The 12,512-nt window shown below is 51.1% G+C and overlaps 5 protein-coding genes across 5 annotated transcripts; 3 read left to right on the top strand and 2 right to left on the bottom strand.

The window, feature by feature from the left end:
- Positions 1-907: 907 nt before the first annotated feature.
- On the top strand, positions 908-1,603 carry A1O5_03481 (carbonate dehydratase; the record flags this gene model as incomplete). The annotated part of the gene is made up of 4 exons (XM_007744092.1): positions 908-1,037; positions 1,087-1,257; positions 1,310-1,418; positions 1,477-1,603. The coding sequence occupies 4 exons, from the start codon at positions 908-910 to the stop codon at positions 1,601-1,603; spliced, it is 537 nt and encodes a 178-aa protein (XP_007742282.1).
- Positions 1,604-2,913: 1,310 nt separating this feature from the next.
- Positions 2,914-5,256, top strand: A1O5_03480 (uncharacterized protein; the record flags this gene model as incomplete). The annotated part of the gene is made up of 1 exon (XM_007744091.1): positions 2,914-5,256. One exon carries the CDS (start codon positions 2,914-2,916, stop codon positions 5,254-5,256), a length of 2,343 nt encoding a protein of 780 aa, XP_007742281.1.
- Positions 5,257-5,844: 588 nt separating this feature from the next.
- Positions 5,845-6,288, bottom strand: A1O5_03479 (uncharacterized protein; the record flags this gene model as incomplete). The annotated part of the gene is made up of 1 exon (XM_007744090.1): positions 5,845-6,288. The coding sequence occupies one exon, from the start codon at positions 6,286-6,288 to the stop codon at positions 5,845-5,847; it is 444 nt and encodes a 147-aa protein (XP_007742280.1).
- Positions 6,289-7,552: 1,264 nt separating this feature from the next.
- Positions 7,553-10,726, bottom strand: A1O5_03478 (uncharacterized protein; the record flags this gene model as incomplete). The annotated part of the gene is made up of 1 exon (XM_007744089.1): positions 7,553-10,726. One exon carries the CDS (start codon positions 10,724-10,726, stop codon positions 7,553-7,555), a length of 3,174 nt encoding a protein of 1,057 aa, XP_007742279.1.
- Positions 10,727-11,312: 586 nt separating this feature from the next.
- On the top strand, positions 11,313-12,137 carry A1O5_03477 (uncharacterized protein; the record flags this gene model as incomplete). Its single annotated transcript, XM_007744088.1, has 1 exon — positions 11,313-12,137. One exon carries the CDS (start codon positions 11,313-11,315, stop codon positions 12,135-12,137), a length of 825 nt encoding a protein of 274 aa, XP_007742278.1.
- Between the last annotated feature and the right edge of the window lie 375 nt (positions 12,138-12,512).

Genomic DNA, 12,512 nt, shown 5'->3' with positions numbered 1-12,512 from the left:
CCTTCTTTTCTACTCGGCAGAGTCCAGCTCTCTTCATTTCCGCAAATTCAGCTACGTCTCGAACGAACGCCTCGTCCCGTTGAAAGCCGTTTCCCTCAAATTCAAACATTGCATCCCGCGGGCAAGTGACATGGCGAGACACGCCACTGAGTTTGCCGAAGTGACCCATGGGTTGAAGCCTGGGTCAAGAAAGACCGTTTTTGGATTGATTGCCGGTGTACAGTCGATCGTCGTGAACACAGCAGGAAGTTCTGACTTCTGATGCGTCACGATTGAGCAGCAAGCTTGGCTTAGTGTTTAAAAGGTAGGCACGGAAAACTGCTTACTCAGTGGCGGCGATCTCTGCTTGTTCTAACTGACAATCAACCTGCGTGGAATGATTACTATGGCTCTTGTCCTTGCTAGCTTACGCAACTTGTCAAGGAGGCTCATTGCTTCCAGTCTCTTCGATAACGATGTTCGCCGTCGCTACGATCCCCGAATCCCTGGTACGAAGTACGCGACGTTGAGAGGCCTGCCTCTTCAAATCATTGACTGGTTACCTATCAACGAAAAGAAAGGCTTTGACGATTTCTTGTCCCTCACAGTGCTTGAGCCTGCGAGTACGAACTGATTAATACTTGCAATTCATCCCCTGGTTGGTGTAGCCAATCATACAAAGAGGAACGGAAAGACTAAAGCCGGATCCAGTCACCAGGTACGAGGATCGGCTTGATTACAACTGCTTCCGTTTTCAGTCATAGACATCGTCGAGGAAGTTGTGATTGCGCACGTATCAGAACAGAGCAATGTAGACTTGAAGGACTTGAAGATATATGAAGCGAGTTAGTCCCCCCGGGCGACTAGCTGTGGCATGTGGTAGATCCAAACCTCCAGACATAGCGTTGGCCACAAATTCTTCTTCACAATGGAAAGCAGACCTCTTGCTCAGTTTCTCGAAAGTAATGCTAAGTTCGCCGCAAATTATGCGCAGCCTCTGTCCCTGATGAAGATGCGCGAGATGTGGGCACGGAAAGGCTCCAAAGGGACGGTCATCCGTATGTTGCTTCCAGATACGAACAAGAAAGATATCCTGACGAACTCAAGTATCTTGCAGCGATCCAAGAGTCATCCCTGAGCAATTCATGGCTCTGGGGCCTGAGAGACCGGCGGCCGTCATCCGAAACGCAGGTGGAAGAGCGATGGATGCGATGCGATCAGTACAAGTGCTGAACACCATCACTCCACTCGGACTGATCATAGTCGTCCATCACACTGGTGGGTCTGCTGGGCCTCTCGCGCTGCTCTCCAGCTCACCTGTCAATGGCAGATTGCGGTACGACTCATGTTCCAGACAGTGAAGTTCAGGCAAAAATAAAGCAGATGTCTTCGCTTCCTCCCGAGACTGTTGACACTTTGGAATTTGGGGAGATCAAGGAGTAAGTCCAATCTACCCGGCAGCAGTGTCGGACGGCTGCTGACACGTGTGCGGTACAGCTTAGAAGCTAGTATCCGGGAAGATGTGGCTCTGATCAAGAGCGATCCCCTATACGGGGGCCATGCACCGCAGGTGGTTGGATTGCTTTACGAAATTGAATCTGGCAAGCTGAGACAGGTGGAATGATGATCGTGAATGGTGCATCCGAGGTCAAACTTGTCGTGTTCATTATCAGCCGTTTGCAAGAAGAGGTCATGAAGCAATTTGATGACCAAACATCGTTCGCATGGTCCGATTCGCGCGAAGTCAAGCCTGTCCTATCCCCGTTACCTTCAGGTTTCAAACACTTAAGTCTGCTGAGGTGTATATACCGTACGCCACTAACGAAAGCCGTTTCGGACATGTCTTGCTCAATTCCGGCCTCTCCATTCGGTTTCTACTAATATCCTGGTATATGAAGACGTATATTGCAGCGCTGAGCTCTGGCCAAATCATCCCAGAGGAGAGTCGCGCGCTACGACAGTGTGTGCGAGGCTACGAGAGGTTAGGTATTTTCGTTCGCAACACACTGCACGAAAATCCTTCTGATCGAAAAGATTTGGTGATACTAAATAGCAATATTGTTGCAAACAAACGCGATATCCTGACAATATAGGATCAATAGGTCTTCTTGGCGCGGACGTCGACAGAGCCATGCAGAGACCTATACCATGGCTTCGTATTTTCCTTCAGACACAGCAAAATGTTCGAACGAAGCACCGCTCCTTCTGCAAAAGAAGCTCTATGCTATCATATTGGATCCAAAACAAGCCAGATTTCAGGTGAAGCCGCAGTTATGGTCGGTGTTTCTTCCAATTCGAATGTTCGTGGGCTGAGCGCAGATTCAGTGTGGTTCTCTTCGACCATGATCCTCGATGTGATAGCCAAGGAAAAGGCTATGACTATCAGATCGCAAGTGTTACAGAAATCTCTCCAATCTGAGGAGTTTGCCGTGGCATAGCATCAAGGCGAAACCGAAGCCTGTCAGTGCCCTGTCAGTGCTCCCTGTGAGAAGGTAAATGATGTGCCCAGAAAAGCACTTTTCAACCATTTCATCGTGTATGGAATTGTCAGTTGACTTTGCCTACTCCAAGGGCTTAGCTGTCTTCTGTGAAAAGGATTCTCAGAAGCCTTAATGCACAAGGGGCTCTTGCTATGCATCAGGTGGCGTAGCCTGTTTGAGGTTAGGAGTAACATTATCCGACTTCTTTTGTGCCTACAATCCGGTGCCGTGCGACGCAGGAAATCCCGACGAAGAGGGTTTGCAAGGCTGAAGATACTTCAAGACATACTCCCTACAAAGAGGTTTACAGGCAGCTCCTCGCTTGCTCTGGGCACCAGCAGTTCTCTTGGCCTGCCAAGTCTCTTCTTGGTGTGAGGCTGGAAACATCGTCCTCGACCAACAGCATTTTCTCTCTCCTTCTAGACACAGCATTCGTTCGCATATCACAAATAGCATGGACATCCTGCCACTGCCAGATGGCGTCGAGTCGCATTGGCTCGTCCCTGACCTCGGCGGCCCGGACTTCGATAATCAGGGATTCTTAGGCTACGACGAGCGTCAAGGCTGGAACGTTGACGCCTTGCTTCGAGGAAAGATCACTGCCGCTCGCAAAGATTGGGAGAACTATTATACCTCGGTGTCACAGGAAAATGACAGATTTGTTCACATGTCAAACACGCGGGAAGTGATTCTCCTTTGTGCGGGTTCGTTCCTTCAAACATGGATTTTCTTCGGGATTTGGCAGGAGGCATTGAGCAGACCAGTCTCTAGGCAAGAGGGCTCTGTTGAAGGGTCTGGCACCAATGCGGTGGGACATAATCTGAGCGCCTCGAATCGGTATGTCACTGCGGGAGCACTCTTCAGAGAATTCATGGCACGACGCAACGAGCTGAAGAACAACTCGAAATGGGCAGACCAGTTCGACCGCTGCTTACAAGAGGCGAAATGGATATTGCAAAAGCTGGATCGGAACTCTGACAAAGCTACCATGCAATTCTTGCCACTTTCGGTATGTCTGGCTCTATCTACCTTGGTCGAAACGCTCGACAGGTACCGCAGACTTTGGCTCGATGACACTGAGGATGTCCTTGCCAATTCGCAAATTTCGGTACCGTGTCAGCTGCTGGAGAGAAAACTGATATCTGAGGATGGCTGGTGTCCCAGCATCGTGCATCGGGTGGGCTCAAGGCTCGGGCTTGAAGGCTTATACTTCGCCAGCCTTCTCCCTTCCTTGAAGGATGGGTTTGACCATGAAAACTGTACTACACGGTTTGCTTGTCTCGCTTCCAATGTCGATGTCGGTAACTATCAGACCCGTCATGTGTCCGAACACTGCGACTGTAAAAGGCATGAGTGTGACCACATGCAGCCGGAATGCGCTTGTCAGCATCAGGCGATGCCGAACTCCGACTTGGTGGCGGCCTTCGAGAACGAACAGTTTCCTCTTGTGGGTTTCCAGGACGAGAAGATCAACATAGTTCCCTTCAAACCAGGCTTGCGATACGTTGCAATCTCTCACGTATGGTCTGATGGTAGGGGGAATCCAAGGCAGAATTCATTGCCCATGTGTCAACTTCGCTCAATCCAACACTATGTCGCCACCTTGACAACGAACCAAGGCTCACACTTCTGGATAGACACCTTGTGCGTGCCCGTGGAGGAACCTCTGAGGCATCTGGCAATTCTGCGCATGGCCAAGGTCTACTCGGCGGCAAGTCAAGTACTTGTCTTGTCAGAGGAGCTCCTTTCACACAACCTTCCGTCTTCACCAGACCAAGTGTTATTTTCTATCTTTTGCTGCAAGTGGATGTTACGACTCTGGACGATGCAGGAAGCGACTTTGGCGGAGGATCTGAGATTTCAGTTTGCCGACACCATAGTCCCATACACCCCACGGGAACACGTATTAACGGTCATGGCTTCGGATGCCGCTGCTGGCCTCGTTTCTCAACTTCTCGGACTATACGCCGCGATCTCCATTGACCAGGCTAAATTGTCGCTTCAGACCGTAAAGCATGAAAAATATCCATTTCTGACCTTTTTGACTACCCTCCAATTTCGATCCACATCGAGACCGATGGACGTTACGGTATGCGCCTCAATCCTGCTGGGTTCCGGTTTGAGCGCGGTTCTTGAGGCACAGGATGATGTCAAAATGCAGACACTCTGGGCGAACCAGGAAAAATTGCCTGCCAGTGTCCTATGGATGCTTGGGCCTCGTTTGAAGGTTGATGGATTTCGGTGGGCTCCTGGCGATCTGCTCCACCCGGGGACAAGGCTCCTCACGCCCTCCGAGGATTATCCACCAGCACAGCCAACACCAGATGGGCTTCTTGTCAGTGGCATCGACGCAATCTTGCTAAAAGATGTGCCGATCCCTACCGTCGAAAAGACCCATTTGCGTTTTCGATTACCCAATTCGTCGCAGAGATACGTCGTTTTCAAGGACCAGGATCACGACAAGTGGGCCGATATGATGAGCTTTTGGAATGGTAACTGTGTTTTATTCCTGGCTGAGCACCCTACAAGGCGATCAGAAACCTTTGCTGCGTTAACCATGCCCATGGTCGACCTCAGCAATAAAGAATGTTCGGAAGACGAGCGCCACCCGGTGTCAGCGCGTTACCTCGCAGGGCTTATTGTTTGCACGGAGGAATATTGGTATGAACGACTGATGCCCCAAGGGACGAACGACTTTTACCAAGCCAAATCTTTCTTGAACTCGAAGGGGATGGACTTTGTGGACATTCAAGAGTCAATGCTCGTCGAAACCTCGCGACGATGGTGCATTTTCTGAAAGACAAAGCCTTGTTTGGCTCAAGGGGGTCAGCCTTGTCGCCAGCTCCGGCCGCATAGGGCAGGTATCACTCCATTTCCTGATGAATATGGAGTAACAGCAATAGGCTGGGCGGGCGGGCACTTGGCCATAAGCCTTTCGCTCACTAGATCTCACCTTCACCATCCACCAGATGTCATTTTCCACGAGGCTGATGCATTTTCCTCCTGCTGGATGGAGCCACGAGGCATATCTGCATCTCGCCAAGATTAAGACGACATCCAAGTTTTAAGAACGGACGCGTGGACACCGTCTTGTTGTCGCCTGATTCATTAATCGCCGAGTATGGCCCCCGACATTCTTGGCCTTCAATATTACTGCAAGTGGACGATATACCCCTTTCGCAACCTTCATTCTGCAGATAAATCATTCAGGGCATTTTGAGAAGTCATATTATCCATGCTCTGACGATGGTTCATCTCAGTACTCGGATGGCTCAAAATGAATCTGATCTCTCCCGACCGTGGTCTTGGCTGTTCGTCATCTATCTAGCCTTGTCCCCTTCCGCGTGCGCTTGCTCACTCCTCAAACATTTCGTCTTCTTTGGGTTTATGGCGACTTGATGACATACGAGGTCCTCCCACCACCAGCAGTCTCGATCAATACGCCACCATAGCTACCCTGCCCAGTGAAGCACTGAGCCAACAGCTTCTGAAAATCGTTCACCACCTCTCCACAGCTCGGCGGAGTTGCCACCATGTTCAAGGTGTTTTGAAAGATGATTGTTCCCGACGGGTCATCCACCGAGACACCCTCTAATGGGTTAAGCGATATGGGTGCGCTCGGATTTGATTGGCAGATAAGGCGATCGAACTCGTTGACGAGGTCGTTGGCCTGTTGAGTGGTGACGAGTCCGCTTCCAGGCTCGAAGCAGGTGATTTGATCCGTGTCGTCCGAGGACTGGGGAGTAGCGGCTGGATTCGGGAAGGGAGACGCGAGACCCAACGATGGGAGAAGGAGAAGAGATGGGAGGAGACTCTTGAAGGTTGGCATGATGGCAGGATCTTCCAACAAAGCGAGGGGCTTTTTTGGCAATTTCGGAACGAGTGCTGAGAAGAGAAAGAACGGATTGCTGGCTTGCTACCATTGAAGGTGAGTCCTGTGCCTGTGTTTCGCCCTGTTTATATACGTGCCCGCCCATGAGTGCGTACCTGTGGTTTGGTTCACCCAATTCATCTATAAATCCCATATACCAAGTTCAAGCCTGCCCATTGGTCTCTTCCAGGGCATTGTGGACAAGGCAGACCTCACGTCAGCCACTCACGAGTCGTGGTGGTGCACCGCCATTTTCTACAGGCGGGGAGCCAGCGGTGTTGTCTGAGCTGTCGAATCTGGAGCCCGAACAAAATCCTGTGACATTGGCCTAGTCCTGAACATTCGTGCTTTTGTTATATTTATAGTCTTGGGCGATATTTGATGCACTGTATGTCGAGGGAGAAAGATGAAATGCCCATCTCCCACTTCCTTCTTGGAGCCCCATTGTGTTTGAGTTTGTTTCCACAACACCGCGGCTAAAGGCCGAGAAGGATGTTCTGATTTCCCCTTTCTTTTCCCATTCGCCAACTGCGCTTTCTTGTTAACTGCCGCGAGGTCCCTTTCCGGACGAGGTTTCACGCTGCCATCCATCTTTGGTTGTGGTGTATGTCTTCAGAAGCTGGCTGGGCAATGCATGGACGGTCGCCATCGTGACATGCCGCGGTGGCATTCATCGAGGACGAGCTTTGCGCATCGGGCTGCTTGCTGGCTTGTTCTTGCAACCCCAAACCCCTGGGCAGGGCACTGAGCTGTACATAGCTCGCCACCTTATTGGCAGATTGTTTGTCGCCGAGCCGCAAGGTTGGGTCGGTCGCTTCCCATCATAAGGATGTGTGTGTCATATGTACCGACCCAGGCACATATCTAGGTTACTGGCGAACGAAAGACCTGCTTGCCAAGGACGGCTTGTTATGTTACGGTATAGTTTTAGTGAATGATGAGAACCTTGAGGAGATATACCTGGCCGCCGAAATCTGGAAGGACTAATCCAATCCTCTCTTACCGAATTATGCAGGCTTGCAAATGCTTCAGCGTAGGCCATTGAGCATATACGTTCTGACTGGGGATTCTCCTCTTCTCTCGATTCAGGCGGGATCTGTTATATCTAAACAATGGTGCTAGGACGTAATGTAATATGGTATATATATTATATATTAAGGTAGCGCTGAATAGTAAATCGCATTAGACGTCTTGCAAAAAAGCCTGTTGTCTAGCCCGGCTCTCAAGCCCCGAAATGAACATACTGGGCCCATAGCAAAGGCTGCCCACTGTATCTTTCCTTCGCCTTGATCACAGCCGCCTGCAACGCCGCTGCTATACTTCCATCTCTGCTCAACATTTTGTCTTCCTGGGAAAGCTTCGCGTAAAAATCTCGCGCCACCTCTGCGCACACGCCGTCCGCCGATGGCCACATGGACCCAATCACATGTCCAAATCCGGCCACTTGAAAGCCGCTTACCAGGTGGATGACTTCGTCCAACAATCCCGTCGCGCTGTTCTCCGCTGTCGAGCAAGCAGAGAGATAGGCGAGATGGGCATGGGGCAAATACATATCTGAAATTTGTCCAACCGTAAGGCGATCCTGGATCGGCTTGCTGGGTGGCTGCGCTCGTTTCTGCAACACCAAGCACCCGTCCGAGGGGTCCTTAGGGTTGGATAGGCCGTGTCCAGCGTAATGGAAGATGTGACACTCTTGCAGCCGCTCCCGCACCTCGTCGGCATCGGGGCAGCTGCGCTCCTGTATACTGAAAGCAGATGCGGCTGATGTGTGGATGTTGCTCGCTTCGCCAGTGACGTACGGTAGATCGGCTTCTCCTGGAGTTTCCGGCATCAACACTATAGCGAGGGCTTTCTTGTTGACAGTAGCAGTAGCAACAGTCATGTCAGCCACACGGGTTGTCGCAATTCGTTCTCGGGCAAAATCGAGCGCCTTGATTGTTGGCGTGTAGGAAGAAATCGCATGGCTGAACGTATTTTGTGCAGAGCCGGGGGAATGATCTCCAGCGGCATGAAAAGGAATCGTGCAGGCGGCGCCTGTGCCAATCCACCACATGCGACGACAATGACTTTTGGACACCCCCGTCTGTGGCTCGTCCGCCAGCTTTTCCAGCACCACTTGGACACATGCCTTCCAGATCCACGCCAGGAATGCCCGATAAAGTTTGTTCTTCTTTCCATAGTCACTTCGAGTGAAGTTAGTAAGACCCAGGTCAATCCATCCTTGAATGCTCTGGAACGAAAAGTCTGGCAAAGGTACCAGGTTGATACCTGACTTGGAAACGAGTATAGCATCAGCACGAAGCTGCGTGACGTTGACTATCGCAACAGGCCCATTTTTGGCCTGCTGTTGCAATTCCTGTGCAGTAGCGCCTAGCAGGAACCTTTCGTGACCGGGAATAGCCCTAATGCGATGGATACACTTCTCCAGATTCACCACGGCATCCTGTCGAGATTTGGCTTTCTGCTGCTGTCCTCCAGCATCGAGTGGATCTCCCGCCGGCACATTGACCTCTGCCCGCAGACTTTCATAAAGTTTCGCTTCTTCTGGACATGACAGTAAAAGTTGCGAGATATCACGACGATCGTCGATCAAAAGTCCCAAGATCGCGCCACGTCCGAGCTCCAGGATTTCTAGCGCCTCACTCACATCTCGCCCTGCTTGCACAGATAAAGAACAGGCTGTCGCGGCAAGCCCGGCAAACATAGATAGTGCGTGCTGTTGATCGTCTCGAGCCAGAGACCGATTGTTGACAATGGGCAAAACCCTGATAGCATCATTCGCTATCTCACTAGCTCGGCTCCAATCTTGCTGGTCCTGAAGTAGATTGATTGCGGCTACTGCAGAGGGGAGCCGGTTTGAAGGGATACCATTGACACAACTCCAGGACCGGAGGAATGAGTCGAGCGCCCTTGTATGGTGCAATGGGTTCGGCGACTTGTATTGCTGGCGGCCTAGTATGTTCAGGTACATGGCCAGGTCTGGATGATCTGAAGGTGTTGCTTGCACTCCTCGTTCTGCTTTTTTGATAGCCTCGTCAAGGTATTCTGTTTGCTTAGTTCGATCAAACAGCATCTGAAACTTCGTACTCAGGTTGATGAGCCTGCCTGCAAGGCTGGCATGATCGGATGGGGTAAGAAGCACGGCGATTTGCTCGATGTCAATTGCTTCTATGAGATCTGACGTCTGCCCGATGCTCATATACCGTCGTTGAAGCACCAAGCCTAGGTTGCTCATCATCGGAGCCCGATCAGAATGACCAGGTGGAGTCAAGTGTACCGCTCCTCGTGCTTTCGCTACCGCATCTTCCAAGTCTTCCATATTGCCGATACGCTCGTACCGCCATCGAAGCTGCACGCCTAGGTTGCTAAGTGATGTTGCGAGGCCGTGCTCATCAATTCGAGGCAGTTGCACCGCTTCTCGGACATTAGAAATAGCTTCTTCTAGGTCTTCCAGTCGGTCGGTTCGCTCATATCGCATGGCGAATTTGTTGCTTAAGTTGCTGAGATACAAGGCCCGGAACGGATGGCCTTTCGGTAGCAGCTTTGACGCCATTTCTGCTTTGTTAATCGCGGCTTCCAAGTCTTGCAACTGGCCGGTGCGCTCGTATCTGCTTTCCAGCAGGTTGCCCAGGCCGTTTAAATATCGAGCTTGCTGTGCTTGCTGCGGATCCTTGTCAAGTGTGAGCTGCAGGGCCTGTTCTTCCCTGAATATTGCCTGGTCTATATCTTCCAGAGCTCCAGTCCGCTGGTATCGCAGGCCAAGGTTTCCGCTTAACTCGGATAAGCACTGAGGTAGATGCGCATGATCGCTGGGAAGAAGCTGCACCGCTTTCTCTGCGTGTCGGATGGCCATTTGCAGGTCTTCCAGCTCCCCTGTTCGTTCGTATCGAACATGAAGCACACGCCCCAGGTGATTTATAACCAAGGCTAACATTGGATCGTCGGCTGCCACGATCTGTACTGCTTCCTCTGCCCTACAGATTGCATTTTTCAAATCCTCCATTCGGCCGTAAGAAGTGTAACGTCTTCCATAGTTGTTGCTGAGATTATAAAGGCAGAACAGCCTGCTTGGATGTTCGGTGTGGCTGAGTCTCACAGCTTCCTCAGCCGCTCTGACCGCTTCCTCTAGATCTTCCTGTTGTCCTAAACGATCATACCGCCTTCCCAGGTTGACACTCAGATTGGTGAACCATATTGCTTGCTGGGAGTCTTCTGCCTGCCCTAGACCAATTGCTTCCTTGGAAGCCTTGATGGAGCCACTCAGGTCTTCCAATTGACCTGTGAGCTCAAATCGATTCGCAAGCTCGACACTTAGACTTGCCAAAACTTTTTGGCGGTCAAACGTATTAGGAAGCGCCAGCGCAAGGCTCACAGCCTCATCTGCTATACTATCCATGTGCTTGTACCTGGCAAGCTTCGTACAGGTCGCTTGAATTCTCGAAGTTTTCCGGCGCCGTCTCTGACTGAAGATTGCCGATCAAAGAACTTGAACTTCTACAGGTCTGGACTTTACTTGACATCGGGCCAGTTGGTAGAAGTTTCCACTTACGCGAGCTCGTGGACTTACCCAGACTTGTATGGACGGCGGCAGCCACCGGCAAAGTCGTGAGACGAACCCTGTGCGTGTTCGTGATAGAGTTTGAGCATCCTTGGCTTGAATCATCAAGAATCAGGTTGCCAATAATCATGTCGTTTGCCCTCCCTCCCGTCTCGGCGAGATCCCCCGCTTCTGCAAATAGCCAGCATCGAGCACAAATGCTGAATCTAGACCTTGCTCGAGTCCGGTCTTGGTTTTGTTGAGGGGTTCCTGGGCGCAGGAGCTGAGTCGCCATTGTTCTAGAGCTTCGAGCTGGGGCGTAACGACTCACACATGGATCTCGGCTCTTATCATCCTGCTCATCTCATACAATGATCGACATTCCAGGCTCAGACGAAGATATCCCTATCCAACAAACAGTTCTCTCTCACTCAACCCGACTACAATGCATCAGAGCGTTTTGATCCCACAAACTTTTCTCCCTGTTGAGGCTATCAAGCTTGGCAGGATTGTTTTAAATGTTGCTGATCCACAGTCGGACTTTCTTGACCCGATTTCGCCCTTGGATATCGAAGTGGTTGTCAAGTCACACTCTGATTTCATCGGTCATGATTCAAAGTTGCTGGAAAAGGGATTTAGTAGCACCTTGACACGTCTTGTTTCCATCTCCCGCTCGAAGCAGAAGAAGACATTGACGTCCATCACGGCGGACCGCGTTGTTACACATCAAATCAGCAATTCTGGGAAGTGGTTCAACCAGGCTCTTGAGAATGAAGCGACCCGCAAATGGATCGAACAAGCAAACAATCAAGGCGACGACGTCTATCTAGTGGTCGGGTACCACACCATGTTCGACGCACAAGTGGTTGAGGGCGGCAGTTTCGACGAGAAGATAGCAGCCCACATCAATCTACCCATAGCAGAAGCACTGGCCGCAGCAGGCATGGTGATACCGCTAGGCGACATGATTGACCCGTCAGTCGGAGGACATCACCAGGCGCAACAAGGACTGCAAAACCGATTTGTGGCTGCTGGGGAGCAGATCTGTGCAGTTCAGTACCGCAAGCTGCGCTTCAAGTGGTATTCGAGCAGTAAAATGGACGATCCAACACTCGGACCGAGCAGGTGGAAGAGTTACTTGACCTTTCGAGGTCAAACCGACGATGTTGTGGAAGTGGACCTTGAGGATGAGTTGGAGCTGGGGGACGAGGTTGAAACCTACGTTTTCGATGGGCAGGAGAGCTTCTTCTCTCTGCTTGCTGCTCTGTGAATAGTGATTGAAACCTTGGAATATCAGCGATGATTTCCGTGACGGACGGAGGACGGTGTACAAGTGCTCCGTCAGTCACGAGGGGAAGGTGGGGGGGAGGGGATGTATATCACGTGCCACATGTGATACTCTCTCGGGTATCTTTCCATCTTCGCACGTCCCCTCCTTCGCCTCCCAGCGAGCTTGGCTGTCTACCCAGTACGGAGCCGGGTAGCCTGATTACCCCAGGAGTATTATGTACCTTGATTCTGCTTGTCTGAAACAACACCACTACACCACAATACACTACACTACACTACACTGTACATGGCTCTCTAATGTCTTTGCGCCTTGCTACAACCGTACTCGTACATGCACACCCTGTACCTCTCATTG

Source organism: Cladophialophora psammophila (genome assembly GCF_000585535.1).
Source record: "Cladophialophora psammophila CBS 110553 chromosome Unknown aczJe-supercont1.4, whole genome shotgun sequence".
In the NCBI taxonomy this organism is placed as follows: Eukaryota; Fungi; Ascomycota; class Eurotiomycetes; order Chaetothyriales; family Herpotrichiellaceae; genus Cladophialophora; species Cladophialophora psammophila.
Note: the sequence above shows the minus strand (reverse complement) of the source record. Positions and strands in the feature narration are given on the sequence as shown.